The sequence below is a fragment of the Perissodus microlepis genome, chromosome 6, assembly GCF_051167445.1.
Source record: "Perissodus microlepis isolate ML-2025 ecotype Zambia chromosome 6, ASM5116744v1, whole genome shotgun sequence".
NCBI classification, from domain to species: domain Eukaryota; kingdom Metazoa; phylum Chordata; class Actinopteri; order Cichliformes; family Cichlidae; genus Perissodus; species Perissodus microlepis.
The window spans coordinates 713,833-737,800 of NC_140466.1; the positions used below are offsets into that span (position 1 = coordinate 713,833).

Consider the following 23,968-nt stretch of genomic DNA (forward strand, 5'->3'; position numbering starts at 1 on the left):
GTGATATGGTACTACAAGGTCATTAAGATAAGATGGGGCCTGATTATTTAAGACCTTGTATGTGAGGAGCAGGATTTTGAATTCTGGATTTAACAGGAAGCCAAAACAGGAGAAATCTGCTCTCTCTTTCTAGTCCCTGTCAGGACTCTTGCTGCAGCATTTTGGATTAGCTGAAGGCTTTTCAGGGAGTTTTTAGGACTTCCTGATAATAATGAAGAAAGAACTCGGCAGCATGTAAAATGACCTGTGATTACAGAGACAATCCAGGCCTACTGAATATGCCAGTCTCTGCTCTACATATGAGGACACTGATTTTAAATTATCAGTGACATTAATGACGTTTTACTTTGACTCTCAGTTCCCGTGTGTGACACAAAGCAGTTATGCATCTGTGTGTGCGTGATGACCAAAGAGTTTGAGATTATGAGGTGCTGCCAGCAATGCACTCAATGAGAGAGACCATAACAGGGAGGTAGGTGCTGTCAGCACGTCCACTCAGCATCAGCACTGGGTCTTTATTCTTCTCTCAAAGAGGAAAACTTTCACACATGCTCAGAAGATTCGGGTTCTGTTTGGCTCTACCTTCACACGTGAACAAACATTCTCAGTGATAGAGTTTAACAACACACAGTCTCTCAGTGACAGTGAAGCTGACTTTAATGCACTTTTTTCAGGATGATTTCTCTCACTGAACAAGAAAAAGAACAGAAACACTTCAGTTCAAGTTAAGTCTCTGAAATTTTGCGAATTTTATTTTGTTTTGAGAAATGGTAATTACATAGTTATAAAATGTCAGTGTCACTATCCAGCAGCACTTTAACAGATTAAAAGAATATTGAGCAGAACTGAGTTCAGCTTTTTACTGTGTCTCTCCACATCAGCCCCGTCTAATGTGGCCCCCTGGGAACATTAAGTTGGTCATCCTGATACAGACAAACATAATCTAAATGAACTGATAACTAACAAGAAATGTACATCTTTACAGAGTTCTTCACTCAGACGGAAACTACACCCAAAATCCTCATGCTTGTCTCGCCACTCATCACCAGGGCTGGGTCGTCTAAAGAACGAACGTATCACACATCAACACAGCAACGTATACCTGGCAAAAACTGCCTAAATAATAAAATATAATATAGCGCACGTTAAAAATATATGTATACGTTTTAAGTATAACTCGTCATCTTGTTTGTGTGTCTTGACGACGTGTAAACGCCCATCTTCACAGAACTACACTACCCATGATTCCAATCTGCGGCGTTTCCGGGTAGGTAGTGAGACAGCCATATTTGATTCGATTATGCTGTTCTGGCTGCGACGGGCAGTTTAGCCACTCCATCAGAAAAAACGGTGTTTTTTCTTCACTACGAGGCCAGTTACAGATTAATCCGCGACGACCTGCAGCTGAATCCACCGCAGTGACGGTTCTGAGCCTGTAGTCAACGATGAATCCCGAATAGTAAGTGTCAGTTTGATGTCGGCTGTGACCGTTCCGGCGGAGTTGGAAGATTAGCCGAGGAGCTATGCTAAGCTAAGCTAATGAAAGCGCAAGCTAGCCGGGAGGACTGAAGATGACCGTCCGCTGCTTTGTCTCTCAGTTCCGTTAACGGGCTGTGAACGCAGCGTAGACCGAGTGACAGCGCTCAGATATAACACCAAAGGGCCGCCTAACGGCACGGTTGTCCGGGCTCCGTGCGCCTGAACCGGCGGATTTTTCGAATTCGCTAACAGTTTGTCAGAGACGCTAGCCACTAGCATGCTAACAGCAGCTACGTAGCTTAACGGTCAGGGTGTGTTATTGACCCACAGGCTCGGCTCACTCGGTTCGATTCCAGTGTCAGGCCCGGGGTTCGGGTTTCAGCTCCGTCAGTGAACCCGAACCGAACCGGGCTGGGTGTGACGTATGCGCCGCAAACAGGAAGTCTGCCCGTTATTGGGTAATATGTTGTTACTTCATTGCAGTTGACACCAACGAACAGCTGATCCATCAGATAATCGATTAACCAATCGGGCGTTTTGCCCCCACGGTGTACTTTAACCAGAATCCACAGTACTTTGATCGTTTAGTCAAGTCAAAGGGCTGCTGGACATTATCACACATTAAGATACACAAAGCCTGTTTACTTAAAGTATGAACAGGAGTTTCAGCGTTCCTGCTGTGTGAGGTACAGGACACACACACAGGCTTCGTTCATCCTGTGTTACTGCAGCTGAAACATCGTCATCATTGTCGCTTCTGTGTATTTATACGAGCTTATAACTTAATAACAGACTTCTGCTGTCAGCATATCAAATATTTGAGTAACAAATAAAGTCAAAACAGAACAATTAAATATTCTGTGTTATAGCAGGTAATGTAGTAATAATGGGAGATTATTAACAGAATAATATGAGTATTAGTGTTGATGACTGATTATGATGTCACTCCAAGTCAACATCTGACTCGTTATCGTTAATTGAACAAAGTCTGTTCAGACACGTTCTTCCAAACTGTGTCACTAAAGTGTCTGCAGGTAAAAACACCTGTTAGTCCTGAGGAACACCGTATCTTGCCTCACCTGCTTTCCTGTGTGTGTGTGTGTGTGTGTGTGTGTGTGTGTGTGTGTGAAGCCCCGCCCACAGTAAAAGTCCAGCACGGAAGCAGCTGTGTGTTGTTGGACTTGTTTTCTTTAAAGGAGCATGCACACCAAACACACACTCATAAAGACCGGCAGCAGTGGGACGCGTGTGTGTAATGATGATGTTTTCTGTCTTCACAGTGACTATTTATTCAAACTGCTCCTGATCGGGGACTCTGGGGTCGGAAAGTCGTGTCTCCTGCTCCGGTTTGCAGTGAGTGTTTCTTACACAATGTTGTCATGGTAAACTGCATTTTGTAGCACAGACTCACCTGTGTGTGTGTGTGTGTGTCCAGGATGACACGTACACAGAGAGCTACATCAGCACCATTGGCGTGGATTTCAAGATCAGGACTATCGAGCTGGACGGGAAGACCATAAAGCTGCAGATTGTAAGCACACGATTGGTCACACGCGGTGATGATGTCACTCTGCTCTGACTGGACTGACGCTCTGCTTTTCCTCCTCAGTGGGACACGGCGGGTCAGGAGCGCTTTCGCACCATCACGTCCAGTTACTACAGAGGAGCTCACGGCATCATTGTGGTTTACGATGTGACGGACCAGGTGAGTGCCGACGGCGCTCAAAGCGTGACGTGTGTGGTGTACAGCAGGGCTCAACGTGGCTGATGACCCGGGACAGCTGCTCACGGTGTCGGTACCTGACAGCAGCCCTAAAACTCAGCATTCACTCATTTTAAAGCTTGTTATGTTTTCTGATACACGGTTATAAGATCTACATATTAATCTGTGGCAGTCAGCACCGCCACCTCACAACAGGAAGGTTCCAGCTGTGAATCCGGCAGCCAGCTGGTGCTTCCTGCGTGGATTCTGTGTTTGTTCTCCGGCTCCCTCCCGCAGTCCAAACACATGATAAAAACAGTCTGAAGGCTCGGTGGTAATAACAGAAGCTCAACTAGCGGTGCTGATGAAGGAAATACAAACGGCAAACGGTTCGATTCTGACCCGTAACATCTGCTCAGATCCAGGAAGTGCTCATCAGCAGCATGTTTTCCATAAGCTGCTGATGGTTTCAGCGACAGAGACGTCTGTGAGCACAAAGTTCTCCAACAGGTCCAGTCAGTCATTGATGAGCAGGGTGGGGGGGGCACCCTGAAGGAGGGATGAGCTGCTTCTCACATGTCCAGCTTACCAAAATAAAAGCCTTGTTCAGAAGCTAACTGCGAGGGCCAGGATCTAGATGTTTTATGTTGTTTTTGCACTTCCTGCTCACTTGTCTTGATATTGATTATTTTTGTTAATTTCATCTGTTCCGTAGTGGAAAATGGCCAGTGCTCTTATTTTGAAAGTTCAGTCTTCAGACCCTTCCCGTCTCGTGTTCATTGGCCAGTAGATGTTCAGCTTCGCTCGCAGCTCAAACACAGCGACCGAAGAGCAGCGAGAAAACCGGCCCGACAAGTTCAGACACACAATGCAGACGGACACAGGAACACGCCCTGCAGCAGCCTCGCTGAGCGAGCAGCCGACCTGACGTGTTTCTGTTCTGTTGGACGGCTCCCATCATGCGGGACAGACCCAATGTTAAACTTGCCCTTAATGTCAGACACACAGATTCACAAAGGTGTGCAGGGAGGAGGAGGATTGGTTTCTGCCTGCACCGTACGTACAGGAGCTCGAAGCATGCACGCACTCTGAACACACGCAGGAAGTGAGGCGGGGTCAGGGAGGGGCTGTCTGTTGGGTATTTGGCCTAATTGTGTGTGAAACTGAAATGAGTGGAGTAAACACCGCCCCCTGCAGGCGGCTGTCGGCAGTGTGAAAAGCTCTGTGTTCACGTCTCTCTGTCCTCAGGAGTCCTTCAACAACGTCAAACAGTGGCTACAGGAGATCGACCGCTACGCCAGCGAGAACGTCAACAAGCTGCTAGTAGGCAACAAGTGTGACCTCACAACGAAGAAGGTCGTGGACTACACCACAGCTAAGGTAAGAGGTCACAGTCTTCCATCAGTGGGCGACAGAAGCACTCGGCGTCCGTAGGTCAGTTAGGATCGAAGGGACTGTTCTGGGGTCAGCCATCAGCACGCTGCCGCCACGTGTCAGGAAGTAGAAGACATGAGTAAGTGGATGCAGACGCATAGTCAGCAGAAGAGGAGGAAGCTGCTGTGCCGACACTCGCTGTGCCATCAGGCCTGTGCTGAGAGTTCCTCCACCTTTGACCTCTGATGATGAAGATTATGGAATTACATTTATGTCAAAGGCGGCGCGTGACGGAGAAAAAACACGGGTCCTCCTCGCAGTTACACTCCACACACGTGACACACGTCAGTCCCCCGGGTAAACTCGGCCGTTTGTTGTCACCGTTTTCAGCACAAACTCTCATGTTTACTGTTTCCTTTGGACACTCTGAGTCAGCACAACTGATCTAAGGTCAGACTGAAAACATCAAATCAGAGCAGAAAAAACAACCACAAACATTAACGAATCATTTTCATAACTTGAAGTACAAATAGAAATTGTACATTTTAAAACCCATACACAAGTTTTGTAAACAACAGTTTATGTTGCTATTTACTTAAAACTGCAGCCAAGGCGTTCTTTTCAAACCATTTACAGAACAATCAGCTGTTCTGCATCAAAGTCACACAAATGATTTTTAATTTTTACTTTCTGTCCATTATAAGATAAAGGAGAACGTCACAGCCTGATACCTGCAGGCCTGAGGGTGACATTCAGCATTGTTCTGACACTAACTACACACTCCAAACACGCCAAATCTCTCACATCTTAAAACTCTCTTTCGCTCGCTCCTTCTCGCCGCTGTCACTCTTAAAACTTCCCAGTCTTCCTAAACAACCAAACGCCATGTTGCCATGTCATTGTTTTAAATCGGTTTTTATTTTTCCACCAATAGGAAAGCATGGAGTTGTTTGGTTTTTGCTTTTGCTTGAAAGCAGCGAGCGCTCTCGACCGCCGTCCTTAGAAGACGCTGTTTTTACCGTTTCTTCCCTCCGTAAACACGACGATGGCGTTGGAAATGCTGAGCTGGCAGCAGATCACTTACTCCAGGAACCAGACGATTCATCTGTTTTTTGATTGGCACAGAAACAGTATCAAGTATAGCTTTGGTCCAAACAGACACAAACAACAGCACGTACGCGCTTCAGACGGCGCCTGCACCCGTAAACGGCTCTGCAGCATGAGAGTGACCCACTTCAGCTCTCGGTGTTCCCACTCGTGGCTGCTGAGTTCTACACCTGCGACTCATGAATCTGTGTCTGATGAATTGAACTGTTTGCGGGTTTTGCGACTTCCTTAGAAGGAGCGCTGAGAACGCGTCAGTTTAAAAGCCGCATTAACCCGTGTTCCAGCTGTGCGAAGGACAAATGGGGTCTGAGGGGACTGAGTCACTGCGGGAGCCTCTGCTGGACGTCAGAGGAACTGCAGCTGTTTTTAATGTGTTTGATAGTGAAGCGATCCACTCACAGTGTGCCCCTCCTCCCTCTGCAGGAGTTTGCAGATAACCTGGGGATCCCCTTCTTGGAGACGAGCGCCAAGAGCGCCACCAACGTGGAGCAGGCCTTCATGACCATGGCGGCCGAGATCAAGAAGCGGATGGGCCCGGGCGCCACGGCCGGCGCCGCCGAGAAGTCCAACGTCAAGATCCAGAGCAAGCCAGTCAACACCTCGTCTGGGGGCTGCTGCTGAGGCCCGAAACCGCCACACGCCGAACCCGCCCCTCCCCTGAGTCTCAATGTAACCATGGCAACCACAGAGTGAGAGAGAGAGAGAGAATGAGACAGCACGAGTGAGAGAGAGACTGAGTGGTTTGTAATTGTGTGTGCAGCTCCACCAGGCCCCACCCCTTTGTCAAAGACCCCGCCCTCGCCCCCACTCACACCGGGCTTTCTTCTAATTTCCTAAAAGTAAAGCGACGTGTCCCATTTTTAACAATGAAGCCCCGCCCCCATCTCCTCTCACAGCTCGAGTTATTCGGCCCGTCCAGTGAAGCACATGCTTAAACCAGCATCATGCATGCCCCGCCCCCGCCCCCACTGATCCAACTTCACAGGGCCGCCCTGAAAACGCCGTGCCTTCAGGCCGCAGACCCTCGTCACATTCTTGCCTTCGGCGCTCTCGTGTTGTTGGCGGAGAACCCCGCCCCCCCTAACATTCCTGTACGCGCCCATAAGCATGTGCTGCATCTGGACGGGTTCCTTCGCCCATGTTTCTCCACCTACAGCACAACCACGCCCGGAGAAGAGCCCTGCTGAAGAAGAAGCTCCAAACTGTACATATTTATACATACATGTATGATCTGCAGAGTAGAGCAGCGGCGGCGACGCGCTGCACGTAGAAATCTCAGCACGTGATTTGTGGCTGCGGACGTGACGTTTTTGTGGCACAAATTCAAATATTAAACCATGAAGGAGATCTTTGATAACTGCTCGTGCTCCTGCTGTCTTTCTTTACTTCCTGTCAGAGCTCACACCTGGGCACGCCCAGCGCTCACTTTATTAGGCACACCTGCACGGCTTCAGGCCGCTTAAACCAGAAACAAATGAAGGTAAAACCACCTTAATGTCATTCAACATTGCCATGGTAACTGGTGCTGCACACGTGACCTGCACTGGAGCAGGCTAGAGGGCACCACCTGGTTACCAATCAGATCTCAAGAAGCTTCCTCTGCGAGCAGACGGAGGGTCTGAAGTTAGCTCGAGTGTCAGAAACCACACGTACGTATCGTACGCAGGATCCCGCGACCCTCAGTGTTACACTACACAACATAAATGTCGCACATAAACTACACTGTTTTTATTAAAGGGTCATAAACAGGAAGTTCCTGTCAAAATAAAGTGTCACACGTAATGCTTTAACAATGCTTCCTGTTCATAAAATGTCTGGCAAGACGTACCTGAGGCCCTGCACGAGGGCAGAGACGGGAGCAGGCACCACAGGCTGAACCTGGTCTGCTGGTCCTGATGGTACAGCCGTCGGTGCACACCGCTCGCAGAGTCAGAAGAACATCCGGCAAACCTCAGCGTGCCATCACTGAGCGAGGCGACAGCGCCTCCAACAGGACGGGCGCTCAATGCCCCAAACGCGTGTACGAACACCGGGGGACGAGAGGAGGAGCACATCCAGGTGCTGCTGCAGGTTCCCTCCAAATCCGTATGTCCCCACAGCCAAACGGCTGCAAGACGGTGAAAACATTTAAGCTGCAGCAAAGTAAAAACTCTTTCTGCTTTTTAAGTTTTTCTTAAAGACGGAATAGAAAGTAATCTTCCTCCACAAAGACCTTTAAACTCTGAGCTCTAAAGGCTTCTGTGGCACTCTCAGACCTCCGTACCTCAGCTCTGTCCTGTTCCTGGTCTTTATTACACTCTTGTTGAAGGTTTTGAATTTTGTGTCACTTCCTGTCTGATTATTTCAAACACAAAAAATGCAAAATCCATAAAAAGATGAAGACAGGACAACCAGGACCAGGTGATCCAGGTGAGCGCTCAGCCTCCAGTGATGATCCTGAGCTGATAACCAATCACTGATCAGTCCTCGTATATGCTCGACTGGATGATTGGAAACGATCAGCTGTGATTTCAGAGATTTTAAAAAGTTCTGCCCACTCTGAGGGTCAGTCAGCTGGTGCAGGTGCAGCAGGAGGGGAGGAGTCAGAGAGCAGGTGGGGTTACCATGGTAACTGAGTTCCCTCAGCTGAGGACGAACAAACTTTTACATAAACTTGGCTTCTGTAAAGAAAAAACTAAAAGGATTTTTTGAATAAACTACAAATATTCTTGAATGATCAGTCTTAGAGCTGTTGACACTTCTGCAGGGTTGGCAACAGCACAGACATCCTGCACAGCAGCCTTTAAATAACCGTTACTCTGCCTCAGTTTGTTTATCCGCAGCTTTATGAACAAACATAATGTGACACGTACAGATTTCACAACACGAGGACTTCCATGTGAGCTTTAAATGAGCGTCCTTCCTTTAACTCTAAGCTCTCCTCTTCCTCTCCTGTCCTCTCTTGTGTTTGTCCATCTCTGAGTGAACTTAGCTCTGTCTGGTCTCTCCCTGTGAAATAAGCAGCTGGACCTTTAGCTGCAACACACTGAGACAAACCGTTTGTGTGTTTGTGATGTTTGTTGAGCTCATAGAAACGCCACATTTCAAATTACCTGCCACGTGTTGCCTTTATGCTCGCTCCTCTTCTGCAGGGCTAGCTAGATGCTAAAGTACCCAACTTACAGACACCTGCAGAATCAGCTGAATATTATGGAATCATTTCACAAAGTCGACACTGTCCGAGCCTTTCCGATGAAGCTCACACGGATTTGGTCCATCCGAATATTTCAGGAACTTCAACCGTGTCTTCAGCTGAGCTCCACTCCTGAGGAACAGCTGTAGGAGCAGCCCAAGCTTTTTGTGTAAAACTGATGACCGAGGGGAGCTGAAGCCTTTCAATATTCCTGCTAAAAGGAATTTTTACTGCACATCTCACATGGAAACCGTACGAAAGGATTTTCGGGGACTTCTTGACTGTAAGCGTTCGTCTGCTCACAGCGTGCACACGCACAGGCTGATGCTTTAGGCCACTCCCACAACCTGACCGACACAGACGCACAGACTGACCATCCGAGTGGTTTCCTTTCATTTCCAGATGACATTTGTGTTTATTCATCTCCTCGGCTCACTCACATAATAGAAACAATAAAAAAATAGAACTGAAAATGTACATCATACACCTGATACATAGATTTATATAGAATCTTTTTGTGTTTTTGTTTTTTTACATAGGTACAAATGTGAATTATATATAAAAAGACAAACTTATGAATTCACCTTATATTCTTTACACATGACTGAGGGAAACGTACATCAGGACAGGATGAAGAGGAGGCTTCAGGCACTTTCCTTTAACAAACAAAGACACTGCTTTCAGTTCACCTTCCTCGCCACAGACAGGAAAACACACGAGGGACACGTCAGCAGAGACGCAGGTCGGACAGACGGGCGATCCTGCTGAGCGGCGGTGGCGGCGTGGGATCTTACAAGCTGATCGTATGTTTCACGTCACGGACGACAGCTACACGTCTTCTATAAAAATGAAGCTCATAATGAAATCGTTTATATTACAGGTCATTTCAGTTTTATAAAATAGACTTTTACTGTTTCACACCTGCTGTTCATATTTATTACTGGATGACGTCACAAGACTGTAATACTGCTCTCAGCCTACAGGTGGCACCGTTTAGATTCTGACGTCAGCCGTAAACTGAAATTAGAGCCCGGTGGACATCACCGGGTCATCATGTCAGCAGACAGTAAGAGAGCGTGTGGGAGGGGCCAACGTGACCCATGCACAGAGCCAACAAAGCGTCTTGGGGGACGGGAATTTAAAAAAGTTTAAACTTCAGACCAGCTGTTGTGTTCAGCGCAGTGTTCTCGTCTGCTGCTCGACGCAGAGCTTCCTGTGACCCGGGACCTTCAAGGATTCAACATTTTTACTTCGATGCATCTGGAAGGTTTTTTAAGCGAGCTGGCATCACCTGCAGCACGAACACCCCCACTGACAGTGCCTGGGGTGTCCGTGGGGGCGTTCCCGGACCACAGACTGCCCGCAGTGGTAGATGCACACAGACCGCACCCGAGCGCATCGGATCCTAAATTTGCGATTAAAGGAAACTCTCAGGTGTGATCAGGACTGAGGAAGTGCTTCGCTCATCATCATTCTGTCTCTAGAAATGGTCATCATCACACTGGTCAGACCTGCTGGGTTACCTGCTCCAGTTAAACTGAAACCAGTTAAATACCCACTGTAAGGATCAGAAACCAGAGCTCCCAGCACAGTGAAACACATGTTTCACCATCAAATTGATCAAAGTCAGCCACTTGTACTGACGGCAGGAACTCTGCTCTACTCTGTTGGGCGATCGTGGCTCAAGAGTTGGGAGTTCGTCTTGTAATCGGTTCAAGTCCCGGCTCGGACAGTCGGACAGTCTCGGTCGTTGTGTCCTTGGGCAAGACACTTCACCTACCGCCTACTGGTGCCCCCAGAGGGGCCGATGGCGCAATATGGCAGCCTTGCTTCAGTCTGCCCCTGTAGCAACTGTAGCTGCCTGTGACTGAGCTGTGAATGTGAGAGTGAATGGGTGGATGACTGGGTGTGTAAAGCGCTTTGGGGTCCCTAGAGGGGCCTAGTAAAAGCGCTATACAAATACAGGCCATTTAAAATTTGAAGCAGCTTCAGTAGCAACCAATGAGAGTGAAGAACAGTGCTGATTGGCTGGCTGTGGACTAGGAAATGCACTAGAGCAGGGTTGGGCAACCTCGGCCTCCGGGTCGTATACGGCCGGCGAGACCAAAGCAATGAAATGTTTGTATTTTACATGCGGCTGCGTATGTCCGAGTCAAAATCAGGTGATGTACGCCATCACAGGATCGCCACAGATGACGAAGAGTCGTGGCAGCCGTCAAGAAAACGAAGGTGGACGCTGCGTAGTCCAGGAAATGGACTAATGACGTTTTCTTTGAAGTGAAAGGCGAGCGAGCCGATGTCCAGCGCCATTGCAGCTTGAAACACGACGAGCGGCGAGAACAAATGCGCTCTCGACTCAACATGAACGCTCTTCGTTGGCGTTTGAGAGCTCAACGAGCGGCTTTCACGCGACCACAGACGGACGGCGAGAATATGACGCGTGCACGTTTTGTAGTGAGTGCGTCGTCACGAAGCTGAAACCTCACGAGGCTTAGTAACACGGCAGCTGTAGACTTTTGTTGGTCTCTCTTTGGTTTGTGTTAACGGTATGACCCTCAGAGAACAGGGGCTTGACCTCTGACCCCTTAGCTTTGAGTTAGGGTTTGGTCAGCTCAGCATCAGGAGCACCGTGTTCGCTGATTCACGTGATTTTTCTGGTGGCGAACAGAAAAAAGCTTTTTTCGGCTAACAGCAGCGAGTGAAGCCGCTGACTTTGTGGCGCTAAAGCAACATTCATACAGACACACCCACGCGTCCGGCCGTTTGGACACATGAGTGTAAAAATATAACGTCTGCGTAAAAGTACTGATCATGTAAGACTCATACAGAAGCTTCTGCACGTCGAGATGCAGCTGGAGTTATGAAGACCGACAACGACGACAAAACGACAACAACGTAGAAATCACAGGGACCTCCAACGCCCCGCTTCCTGCTGCAAGTCCTAGCTGTCACTGTGGAAGGGGCGGGGCCTGCAACGCCTTAGCCCACAGCTTTGTGTTTCCCGCCGCAGCAGCGGCAGGCCACGCCGCAGCGGTAGCACGCCCTGAGGGGGGCGTAGCAGCACATGCAGGGAGCCAGCAGCGACAGGCCCACCAGCGCCGTCCAGCGCAGGCAGAAACGCTCGTCGGTGGTGTCGCAGGAGCACGGGTCTGAGTAATCCCCCTCTGGATCGGACATGCAGTGGTACAGAAGGCTGTCCGCGCACCACATGAAGGTCACGCGCCGGATGCACGTCTGAATGGGGTCGGGCGCCTCGTGGCAGCGGCCCCGCCCGTTGTCCTCTTGATTGAACATGTCCTGACAGTAAACGCAGCGCGAGCGCTCTGCGTCCTCCTTCCGCAGTTTGCCTTTGAGCTCCGGGGCTCGCGGCTGCACCGTCAGCACCGCCCTGTGGCCGCCGCCCATCTCCAGGGAGCTGGGTTTTCCGTCGCAGCTCAGAGGATACGGGTAGGCGTAGTCGCGTTTGGCCGGCTCGCTCTTGGTAAAGTGCACGCAAGTGTCCGGGTTGTGGAGCTGGGCGAGTTTGTCGCGTGAGGAGTTGGCGTGGCGGTAGTCCTCGTAGCCAGTGAGCCAGGTCCGCTCGCGGGGGTTGATGCGTACGACCTCCTCGTCCTCCAACTGGAAGCTGACGTGACGAGGAAACATATGCACCGCCTGCAGGAGGAGGTGGAGCGTGTTTAAAGGTGGCGTAGGATAAAACGGTGTTTGTCTGTCACATCAGCAGCACAGTGGCTTTATCATTCTGACCAATTAGAAACGAGACTCTCGCTCTTACCGTACTCACCTGGTCCAGGAAGTACTGCTCAGTGGGCCGATGCTGCTCATACAAATGTCCCAGGATGCAGTGGTGCCGGCGGGGTTCACAGAAGGTGGGCGGGGTGAGCGTGTGCATCGCTGTCTCTCTCTTCTGGGACGAGTTGGACGAGCTGTCGGTGGCAGTCTGGAGGAGAAAAGGAGAAAAGGTGTTTCCAGAGGAGGCGCTATGCAGCCTGATTAGCGAGGGAAAGTTTCCTGAATCACCATAGTAACTGTAGCATAGTAACACATCACCTGGACAGGAGCAAGTTAAGTTCAAAGGAGCACAGCGTTTTCATTCTTATCATTCTCTGCATGTTTTATATCTTCAGTTCAATTCAGGTTTATTTATATATATCATCAAATCACAGCATGAGACACCCAGTGCATCATGGGAATCCCCGGCAGCCTACACCTGTTGCAGCATAACTAAGGGAGGATTCAGGGTCACCTGGTCCAGCCCTAACTATATGCTTTAGCAAAAAGGAAAGTTTGAAGCCTAATCTTGAAAGTAGAGATAGTAGAGATTCTGGATTTAACAGGAAGCCAAAACAGGAGAAATCTGCTCTCTCTTTCTAGTCCCTGTCAGGACTCTTGCTGCAGCATTTTGGATTAACTGAAGGCTTTTCAGGGAGTTTTTAGGACTTCCTGATAATAATGAATTACAGTCGTCCAGCCTGGAAGTGATAAATGCATGAACTAGTTTTTCATGTCCACTGCAGCATATGAAAAACGACGTTCCATCCATCTGTAGGACAGGAAGCACTGTGACAGCTGGTGTTGGTCTACATGTCCATTGTCCTGCAAGCGCCTCCCAGTCGAGCTCTTTCCAAGAACTATTTTCCTTAAAAACACACCCATCCTCCGAACTGAAACGATCTGCAGCCACGTTCCTTCCTCTGAGGTCAGCGTTGTAAACCGGCTGCTCACTGACGGATTACTGAATCGTCTCCGGCGCTGGCATCCTGCAGAAACAATACGCCGCTTTCTTTAAAGATGGACAGACGGGACAGAAAGGTCAGGACCTGCAGAGAGTAACTGAAACCTCCGGGAATCAAAGCATGCACACCTCACACCTGTGTGTTACTGACAGAGCTCCAAGACTGGAAGCCCTCCTCTGTTTTGTTTATACCTGCGAGAGCTCGAGTCCACGGTGTCCACGCGGGTTTGCCTTTCAGCTCCTGGAGGAGGCAGGAGGGGTTTATGGGTGTTTGGCTGCTCTGAGCCTGGTTCTGCCGGAGGTTTCCTGTAAACGGGAGTTCTTCCTTCCCACCATCACCAGATTGCTTGTGCTGTATCTGTGACTAATCCAGACAGGATGGGGACATGTTCCTGGCCATAAACAGGAAACCCACCCCCTCCCGTCCATCACACTTCCTGTCTGACATTGTAGCAAAACATTTTATATTTTCATCTTTGCAAGGACATGCGTGTCCTCCCAGTCAGACAAAAATAAATATACCAGCTCCAGTGACTCCTCCACAGATCCTGCCACCATCACAGTGAAGGGCTGGAGGGTCACGTGACTCACCGTGAAGACGTCATCGTCGCCGAGCTCGGCCTCATTCTGCAGCGTGGACGAGGACGTGGTCGACCCTGGAGTGAGACAGCAGAGAAGCTGATGAGCTACAACGTGAACGCAGATGGAGGCAGACCTCAAGCTATCGCCACCTACCTTCGGTTAGGTCCTCCAAGGCCTTCCTCACGCCGCGATCAAAGGCGCGGGCATCGGCCGGGCTCTGGAAAGTCAGGCCACACTTCTTGTTGTCCACCTTCCAGTGGTGGAAAGTGGGCGTGGCCTTCGTGTAGACTAGATCCTTCTTTAAGAAGCACTCAAGAATCACCTGATTGTTTCAAAGACATCGGACAAAGAAGACAACAGCGTTATCGAGAAAGATGTCATGGCAACAACGAGAAACACCGACAGCGTAAAAAGAGTCCTCTGACCTCAACGACTGAATCTAATAATGGAAAAAACTACTTTGGGTTCAAACGAAAGGACCGCCACGTTCTCAAATATTTTCTATCACTCCCTTAAACTGAAGCCAAACTTATCATCAAACCTTTGAGATACTGAAATCTTACAAAAGAACAATTTCTCCCATATTCCATAGTTCATCTCCCGAAAACCTTTCTGAAAATATGATGGAGGTGCAGCTCAGACGGTAGTCCGATTCCTTGGAACTGTTAGTCTGCTTTAGGGCTGCCACGATTAGTCGACTGGTCACGATTACGTCGACTATCAAAATCGTCGACGACTGATTTAATAGTCGACGCGTCGTTTGAAGCTTTGTAAGATCCCAAAAGACGCAGGAATAAGTAGTAGGATTTAAGAGTGTAATAACGGACTGAAACAGAAGATGGCAGCACTGCATGTACAAGGATGCCAGCTGCCGTTAAACCCCGAAGAAGAAGAAGAAGTAGCTCTGTCCCAGAATTCACAGCGCGGCCCAGCTCAGTTTCCAACAATGGCAGCAGCTAGTTAGTTTTAATATTACTCTTATTATTCTTTCTGGGTCACAAAATAAACGTTTAACATATTTTCAGGCGAGAATGTAGCTGTGTAAACCTCAAATATCTGCTCAGTTTATCAAGACACCACATATTTTCAAAAGTGCTCCGACGTTTTCAGAGACGTCTGTTACCCACTAGCTCGATAGGTAGCCGGGGGCTAGGCTCACTAGAGCCGTGAGAACACCGGACTCCCGGCAGATCGTTTTCAAACCCACCGCCGTCTTTCGCTACTCAGGTTAAACATGATATATAAGTCACTTAGATAACTTAAAAATGTTATTGTTTGGCTTTTTGTAGTATTTTATTTGTTCCTGAGTAAATCGGTTTGGCTGAGATTAAAGATATAGTTTTTACACAGCTGAATAAACGTCAAGCTGACAGCTGATTATCAGAAGAATATACTCTGGTGTCCTATTATATTTTAGATAGCAAGGAGTTTATTAAACTTCACCGAAACAATCTTCAAATGTCATTAAAATTTAATAAACTATCATCTTGTCTTTATTTTTAGTTAGCACATACCTTAAAAACTTAAAGCTGTAAGCTAATGATAGTTATTGCACCAGCAGCATCTGCTCTTATATAAGCTGTACGTTTTACGTCCAATGGATGATGATCTGATTAGTCGACTAATCGCAAAAATAATCGGTGACTAGTCGACTATCAAAATAATCGTTTGTGGCAGCCCTAGTCTGCTTGCATGTCAATCCCGCTTATTGGTTCCTGCACTTGTGCTACAATCAGCTGATTTCAGAGGAAAATAGGGGCGGTCTGCGGCGTGGACATGGACACTACTTTGATTTTTATTGGACTAAAGGACGAGATAATGATGAAACAACCGCATTATGCTGCTAACACAAGCACCTGCACAGACAGCATGCTAGCGCTAAGCTAGCCAAGAGCCCAGAGTGACGTTAAAGCTGAACTTCAACAGGTCAGAGACTGATGAGCAGTCTACCTGTTCATGTTTCTACAGTAGAATCACCATGACGACCGTGCTGGTTTCCATCTTTGCTTTGTGTTCATACCTAAACACTAAGAGAACGATCACGCGTGTCATTAGCAACTACCAACCTCTGTATATTTCATTTATTTTATTTATTGTTTACTCTATTTAATATGTAAATATGTATACACACACACACACACATGTAGAAAAACATTTAGTACACACATCCAGTAATGCATACACTCTTATATTGTACATACATTTATTACCATTCTTATATTTTGCTTGTTTTATGTTATTGCATTTTTTGCACACCTCTGTCACTCGTGAAGCTCGCGCACAAGAATTTCACTCGCATGTGCTGTACCCGTGTAGCTGCACATGTGATGTGACAATAAAGGTGACTTGATTTAGCGCAGAGCAGCGTGTTGGTGTGTGGGGCTGTGACCTCATGTTGTTAAACTGTGATTATGACACAACGAGTTTCAGGACATTTTATGGAGAAATGCAGAAGTAATGAATTAAAATGAAGTAAAATACTGAATTACTTTGAAGTACTCAAAGAAATGTCATTAATTACTCAGAGTAATGAGCCAACACTGAGGGAAATCCCTCCAACATGCACAAACACGTGACCCACAGCAGAAAGTCTTTGATACGCTGCCGAGTCTCAAACAGGAGCCTGAGACATCTGCAGCGTGTCTTATATATCAGAGCGAAGCTGTGAATGCTCACGTTATATTATTAATAATAATAACAGAGTAAGCGGTATTTGTCTCCAGAGTCAGGGTCATGTGACGCTGTCCTCTGCAGGAGCTGAGTCCTGGTTCAGACGTCCTGGTGCTGAGGGTGCGTGCCGAGGCTCGGGGCTCACCTGCTTGTCTTTAAGACGTTCTCCGTGGATCAGGAACGTGTTACGTCCCAGCAGCTCGGTCGGCAGCAGTCTGCACACGCCCACTCTGCTCAGGCAGCCGTCCTGCGCCAACCAGCCGCCGCTCGACTCGTCTCTGGTCATCACCACCGCTTTGACGCGCACTATGTAGCTATCACTGCAACAGAGAAACAGGAAGTCTTAGCTCTCCTCCTGTGAGGAGAGCCGCAGGTGGGAGATCATATGACCAGACCGAGCACACTCATCAGGACTGCTGTCCAATCAGAATGCATAACACCGATAACACGGTGAATGTGAGCGGTGTTGGACAGCCTCTGCAGCGACACACAGATCAGACTCTTGCAGTCAGAGCAAATTCACGGAGGCGGGGCATGAAACCTGCCAGCGGCTAACCCCCCCCCCCAAAGAAAAAAACAAAAAAACAACTAAAACTAAACACGGGGGCGGGATTAAGACGAAGAAAATCAAGACTCTCTCTCCTGCTTGGCTTTCTCCTACATCCTGTTTCCACGGTCACCGTGTCCCATCCGTCTCCATTGACAACAGGCTGTTGAGATCTGCTGCTGCCGACACCACATCCTCACACACACACACACACACACACACACACACACACACACACACACACACAGGTTTTCTCTGCTTTGTGATTCAGCCTGCCTGTCAAACAGATGGTGTGTGTGTGTTACTGCTGGCAAAGCAGTGATGACTCATGCTCACACACACACAGAGCTGGATTTCGGTCCCTCACCGACTGATTCTCCATTTTCAGACACTTTCCACGCTTAAAGGGACGGCGCCGTCTGCGCTGCAGGGATGCACAACCACATTCTGCACAGGACGTTAACCTGCAGCTGCTGTCACTGCTAACATCAACCACCGTGCAAGATGGGGTGAGGATGATCGTGAGCAAGGTGGTGGGAGGAGCTTGTTAATGAAGACAGCGGGGACCACCGTCACCAAGACCACCGATCTGTCGTATCGGTGAAACAGAAACACAACTATGACCCAAAGAACACGCAAATCAATTGATGATGAGTTTTTCTGGATGTTTGTTTGATGGTCTTCTTTCTCTCTCCATTAAAATGAAAGTGCCATAAAAATGAGTCTGTTTCTTACTTTGTAAGCGAGCAAACTTACAAATTCAAACGCTGAGCAGCACGACGAGGTGCCAAAGTCTTTGGATCAGACTGTCAGGTCACAGCTGACTGAAGGCTTCAGCTCGCTGTTGGCTGGTTTGGAGCATCAGTTGATAAAAAAACAGTCCCTCACTTTGGTGAAATGGAGAAGAATCTCAGAGCTAAACAGCAGGACTGAAGGTTTGAGCATGACACTATCACAGACAAGAAGACAGCACTCTATCGGAGGATCAATACATCAAGCTTTCCTGAACGCCTCGACTGATAGCGACCCACATCTGCACATCAAGCTGGCATCTAGACCACCCAGAACCAGGAAGGTACAGACCTTCGTGTCTTCTCTTTGCCGTCAAACACGTTTCCACTGACTGAGCCCAAAGTAGCCCAGATGAGACCCGAACGAGCCGACTGTCGTCCCTGAGAACGTCGCTGATCATCGAACATCAGGGTGCTAATCAGGAAACGTCCTGTCAGAAGAAGGCTGTGTGGTCATGACCTCAGAGTAGGTCTCCAAGGAGACACGAGCACGTGCCAACATTTCAGAGCAAAGGCTGGAGAAAGGTCAAAGGTCATCATTAGTAACACACGAGTATTTTTATTTCACACCACTTTGCTGCCTGTCTGCACTCTTCACCTGTCTCAGGTAAACCAGGGCCATCACAGGTGACCCCGCCCACCAGCCACACTTCCAGACCCACTACCAGCCTCGTCCTCTGGGCCACTCGGACTGTTAACAGAACCGCAGGCCGACATCTTCACTGAAGTAACAATAACACACCTGACTGAGTGTGACGTGGTTAACTGTCAACAGGGGTTTTAATCTGAAAGTGCTCTGCCTGCACCTGCTCAACTTCCTGTTTTATGGACATGGTCAGAGCTGCCGTCCTCTCTCCATCATCATCATCATCACAGCTTTCCTTTCTAATGTTACCAAGTTATTAACAACTTTTCAAACTCCATCTCGTCTACGTCACATGATGTCCGAGGCAGTTAGCAAGAGGAGACTCGACCCTCGCCGTGCGAGGCTAAATCACTGACGCTTGATTACTTGCTGTGGCTAGCTGTGTTTCCATACCAAGCTCGGCTACTACCTGATCAGGTGAAATAAGAGCAGCTTTCAGCAACAACAGCAGACTGCAGTAAAAGTAATAATTACACGTATTACTTGACAGGCGAGGAGCTTTGTGACAGCGCTGTCTGCGGTGAAAGATGCTTTACTTTTATATGTTTTTGTTTATGTCCATCTGACTTGCTCTCCAGCAAGTTCAGGTCCACCCCAGTGTCGGCTCCCAGTTGGCTTCCCTGATAAACCTCCCGAACATCCTCAGCACGATTCAAACCAAAGAGCCAAGCTAGGTTTGTCTCAGTCGGGTTCAAACAGCAGTATTTGGTTTGTTTGTTTGAACTATGAAACACTGCAGATGGTTCTGGAGGGATTACAGGAAGTTACAACTAGCTCTAAACACCAAAAGAGACAGAGCCTGTTTGTTCCAGCAGAAACTCGTTCACTGACTCTTCACCTTCCAGTCAGCTCCATCAGCTAGCATCGAACTGAAAGCTGCTATGTGGTTGGACGACTACCAAGATGAAGGATTTAGGAGCTTGTGAATGATCGAGGAGGCGTAATGAGCCGAAAGCACAGACACAGTCAGAATACGAGTGCCAGACATCCTTCAGCCTTCTGTTTCGTATTCAGGGTCTGACTGTTCTCCATCAGGTGGGTGGATGTGGCACCTGATTGGTCAAAGCTGTGAGCGTTATGCTGTTCTTTTGTCTCAAAGGAAAATGAGTGGCTCTCTTATTTTGAAAATTTGATTGTTACCCAGCTTGCTCCAGCTCTTTCCTCACCGGCTGGACGGATAGCAGGACACTGCTGTAGCAGAACTCAGTACCAGCTAGCTTCTCGTTCCTGCTGGACTGCAGTCCAGGATCAGTTCTGGAGGGTCACTCTGGGTCTACCAGCTGCAGGAGACGCCGATGCCCAACAGCGGGGCCACAGACTGACTACAGGGTGAGTTTACTGCATTACAGCGAAGCAGCGCTTATCTTGCTGCCACGCTGTAATGCTTGCTTCATGGCACTGCGGTGGTGTCGGCCAACAGACAGTTTACAGTCCTCCAAAACCCCCAACAGCGTGTAGCTGGGCTGTGCGCAATGCGAATGCTGATTGGCTACAAGTGGCGGGAAAAGGAGGCAGAGAAGCACGAAAACCATGAAAAACAGCACGCCAAGCTCAGACCTGCAGACTCTGCAGCTCATTGGATGACGGGACACCGTGGTGGACACCGCCCCCACCTGGCAGCACAGCCTCTCGGCCTGTACGGATCAGCACAAAACTTGCGTAAAGGCAGTAAATGAATCACAGGGCTGTAAAAGGGACCAATCACATTTGGCTCCGCCCTCCAAAAGGTCAAAAGTCAGACCAATTGGAGCAGCAGAGTTGTGCTGTGCTGCACCTGTGAGCACAAACTATTAGCTCGTGACGGTTTTATCAAATATGAGCCCCCCACACACACAAACACCACCCTGATGTTGGGCACACTGTGGGTGGCTCACAGTGACTTTCAGTGCTCAGGATCCTGTGTGTGCGCGCGTGTGAAATCAGCGGGCCTCGGAGTCACACTGAGCCACCCTGCGCCTGCCCAGATGAGGCTGAGCACGTGCAGCCTCTGAGGATGACTCATGTGATGATGGAGGAGCTGCTGAGCTCCTGCAGGAGGTTCACGTTCAGCTCCCTCTGAGGAGGAGGACGAAGATGAGCCCGTTTGTTCTCGTGGGTACTCACTCGTCCGGGCGCGTGTCCTCGCTCATGTTTCCCATTTCACCTCCGGTCATAAGGAGCTCCCACCGCGGCGGCGCGCGCGGTGCTCATGTTTCCTCAGCAGGAGCAGCGGCCCGGTCCTCCCCCGCTCCCTCCGCGCCTCCTCGGCGTTAATCCCGGTGAGTGTTCCCCCCCAACACCTCCTCCTCCTCCCAGTCCTCAATCAGTGGAGCTCATCCAGTCTCCTTCACCTCCTCCACCTCCGCCTTTTTTGCCTCCTCCGTCACCTCCTCCCCCACCGGAGCGGGCTGGAATGCGGTGACCGAAAATGGAGCGCTGGTGTTGGTGCGGATGGCCCCGGACGAGCCCCATCTCCTCATTTCTCCATGTTGGATTCAGAGTCAGACGGAGAGGAGCGGGAGGGGGCGGGGGAGGGGTGACGTCAGACCCGAAGGACTGCAGAGTCACGTGGCGTCACCGTATAATAATAATAATAATAATAATCGTTTACATGTTTTATGTGTTTAAGGTTTTTTTGAGTTCTTTCCTTGTTTTAAATGCAGATATTTCATTTTAAAAGCTGAGTTACTCTTCAAAATAAGAGCCCCCGTCTGCTTCCAGCCTGTGGGCACATTAATAGAAGTCTGTGCTCCAGTGCCACCAGGTGGCCGAACTGTGCAACTGCAGCGTTGTGTGTGTTAATGAGGTTTAATCTGGAGCTGATTAATGAAGCAAGCGCTGAAGCGCCAAACCTGCAGTTCCTCTGACGTCCAGCAGAGGCAGCAGTGAGTCGGTCCTCATAGACTCCATGTTAAAACAAACATGTTTACATCCTGATACTCAAACTGTTTCGTCTCTGTAAAACATTTCTACCTTCATAACACCTAAGGATGTTTTTACAACTCACCCATTTCTATTATTAGGGGCGTGGCTTCTTTGACTCACAGGTGAATGGTGACGCAGGCGGCTGTCTGCTGGCTTCACCTGAGCTGGACCTCTGGACCATGTTTGTGGTGTTGGAGCATTTTTAATGACACCATGTGACCAATAACATGGCTGCTGTGAGGTTACTGTGCTAACAGAGCGTCCGGGGAGGTGGAGCTCCAGTTTGGGTACTCAGAGATTTGAGTGGATGAATCCACAGTTTTCACAGTTCCAGGAACATATTTCTGGGCTAACAGGCAGCTGTGTGATCTTTGCAGCACATTTCTGTTTTTAATAGCTCTAAAAATATAAATTCATTTAATAAAAGCAGCTCGATCATTGTAAAATGTTCACAGATGAATTTATTATTTTTATTCTGAATAAACATCCGTTTTAAACCCGACTGAGGAGAACGTGAGTGTTTGGTAGGGTGGTCGGAAATAAACGAAGCTGTGAGGACGGACGGCGAACAGCAGAGGGCGCAGTGGACCAGCAGATGAAGCTTAGGGTTGCTTTGTTTTGACGCATGCTCAATCATCCAGGTAAATAAATCCCAAAAGTTTGAATGCGTTCACCTGGACGTTTCGTCATCATCGCGTCACTCTTCAGAGTCAGCTGACTGCAGGTTTCCGCCGTATAAACAGGACACAATGAAACTGGGATTTCTTTAGTTTTAAACTTAAACCCGTTTTAATGACGTCAGAACGTCACACAGGCAGCAGGCCCCGCGCGCGCAAACTCTGACGTCAGTAGAGTCGCGCACGTGTAAGGGGAAGGAAGGTGCACGATGTGTTTGGGGAAAACTTTCACTTCAGAACTGCTCCGGTGACGCGCGTCCCCGTGTCTGTTTGACAGTCGCGGGCACGCGCAGGAAATCTGCTCCTTTAAGTGTGGGGGAGCGGCCCTCCCTCCTCCCCCTGCTCGGCCTCCTCGCGGAGCTGCGATGGGGATTTGAAGGCTCGGAGCTCCGCGGGCGGCTCGGCGTCACCTCAGCGACGCTTTGGAGTCACCGGATCGGACCGGCCGCTCACCGATCCGCCGCTCGGTCTGCTGGAGCCGGAGGCGCGGAGCAGGACCGCGTGTGTCCGCGGAGGGACCCCGCTCCTGCTCGGGCTTACGCTGTTAGGCTGGGATTCGGGATCCGGTACCGGGACTTGGATGCGAGTTTGGCCCCGCGGGAGGCAGCGGGAGCCCGCGAGGAGAGCCGGGGCTGATGGCGCAACGGGTGGGTATAAACGGAGCGCGGAGGCACGCGCTGCTTTCAATTAAACCCCGCGCGACGCTTTTCATCAAAGTCGCCGAAAAACAAAGAAAAAGTTTCAGAAACTAAAAAAGTTTCACCGCGAGAAACGTGACCGTGGAAAAGGTCACGAGGAAATAAAAATACCGTTTTTGCTTCCGGACGTGAACGCCGTTTTATTTTTACACATTAAAAGTTTTGTTTTATTTTGTTTTTAAAGATTTAAAATCTCATTTTAATTTAATTTAGTTTTTTAAGCGCCGAATGAGAAGTGCGGCGAAAATAAGAACCAGCGGATTAACAAAAGCGGTAAATCCGGATGTTTTCATTGAGCTGCTGCTTCAAGGAGATAAATCTGATATCCGTGATTATTCTAAATAAAAACAAATGAATTCTTTCCTTTTATTATTATTATTTTTTTGAACGAACGAGAATTTCGTTTCGTTTTGACTTTTTCTCAAACTCCGAAAATTAAAAAGAACGAAAACGGAAATTATTTAATAAAAAACGTTTTTTATTAGTTTATTTTAATATTCTTCTATTTTTAACAACGACATAAAAATAACAACAATAATAATACTATAATAATATGATGTTAGTAATACTAATAATAGTAATATGATAGCAATGTAACAACAACAACAACAACAACAATAATAATAATAATAATAATAATAATAATAATAATTATGGTCCTTTAATTCAAGAAAACTGTAACTTTTGTGTCTTTTATTAAATTATTTTAACGCTGAATCATAAACAGATTCTTGCTGACAAACTTTGGTGAAACTTTATAAATTGAATCTTTCACTCAGGATTATTTTTATGATTTGTAATTTTTTCGTGATCCGAAGTTTTTTGTGATTCAGAAACTTTCAAACCTTTTTTCAGCTGAGTGTTTGTGTTCATAATATTTTGGC

At 48.3% G+C, this 23,968-nt stretch overlaps 3 protein-coding genes across 7 annotated transcripts in view; 2 read left to right on the forward strand and 1 right to left on the reverse strand.

Annotated features, from left to right (window-relative positions):
* Positions 1 to 1,253: 1,253 nt before the first annotated feature.
* Positions 1,254 to 7,019, forward strand: LOC146384725 (ras-related protein Rab-1A). The gene is made up of 6 exons (XM_084929869.1): positions 1,254 to 1,459; positions 2,760 to 2,832; positions 2,915 to 3,010; positions 3,089 to 3,184; positions 4,430 to 4,561; positions 6,086 to 7,019. The coding sequence occupies exons 1-6, from the start codon at positions 1,446 to 1,448 to the stop codon at positions 6,281 to 6,283; spliced, it is 609 nt and encodes a 202-aa protein (XP_084785995.1). The 5' UTR covers positions 1,254 to 1,445; the 3' UTR covers positions 6,284 to 7,019.
* Positions 7,020 to 9,216: 2,197 nt separating this feature from the next.
* On the reverse strand, positions 9,217 to 21,296 carry spred2a (sprouty related EVH1 domain containing 2a). 2 transcript variants are annotated; one of them, XM_084929829.1, is made up of 6 exons: positions 20,909 to 21,296; positions 16,967 to 17,141; positions 14,305 to 14,473; positions 14,161 to 14,225; positions 12,610 to 12,774; positions 9,217 to 12,488 (listed from the first exon to the last, which is right to left on the reverse strand). In XM_084929829.1, the coding sequence occupies exons 1-6, from the start codon at positions 20,956 to 20,958 to the stop codon at positions 11,814 to 11,816; spliced, it is 1,299 nt and encodes a 432-aa protein (XP_084785955.1). In that variant the 5' UTR covers positions 20,959 to 21,296; the 3' UTR covers positions 9,217 to 11,813. The 2 variants fall into 2 exon arrangements, with proteins under 2 accessions (XP_084785955.1, XP_084785956.1); XM_084929830.1 differs by having other exon boundaries at positions 12,619 to 12,774; positions 20,909 to 21,294.
* A 1,345-nt stretch (positions 21,297 to 22,641) lies between these two features.
* meis1a (Meis homeobox 1 a) overlaps positions 22,642 to 23,968 on the forward strand; it is a 32,522-nt gene continuing 31,195 nt past the window's right edge. The window contains exon 1 of one of the 4 annotated variants that reach the window (XM_084929833.1): positions 22,642 to 23,033. In XM_084929833.1, coding sequence (XP_084785959.1) covers positions 23,022 to 23,033 — 12 coding nt within the window. In that variant the 5' untranslated portion in view covers positions 22,642 to 23,021. The remainder of the gene's footprint in view (positions 23,034 to 23,968) is intronic. The other 3 variants (XM_084929835.1, XM_084929834.1, XM_084929836.1) reach the window with 3 other exon arrangements.

Coding starts and splice junctions, on each gene's coding strand:
- LOC146384725 (XM_084929869.1), top strand. Junction 3,011..3,088: donor AGACCATAAAGCTGCAGATT/GTAAGCACACGA, acceptor TTTCCTCCTCAG/TGGGACACGGCGGGTCAGGA. Junction 4,562..6,085: donor TGGACTACACCACAGCTAAG/GTAAGAGGTCAC, acceptor CTCCCTCTGCAG/GAGTTTGCAGATAACCTGGG.
- spred2a (XM_084929829.1), bottom strand. CDS start 20,958: ATGACCGGAGGTGAAATGGGAAACATGAGCGAGGACACGCGCCCGGAC. Junction 14,474..16,966: donor AACGTCTTAAAGACAAGCAG/GTGAGCCCCGAG, acceptor TGAAACAATCAG/GTGATTCTTGAGTGCTTCTT. Junction 12,775..14,160: donor GCGACGATGACGTCTTCACG/GTGAGTCACGTG, acceptor TTTCTCCTCCAG/ACTGCCACCGACAGCTCGTC.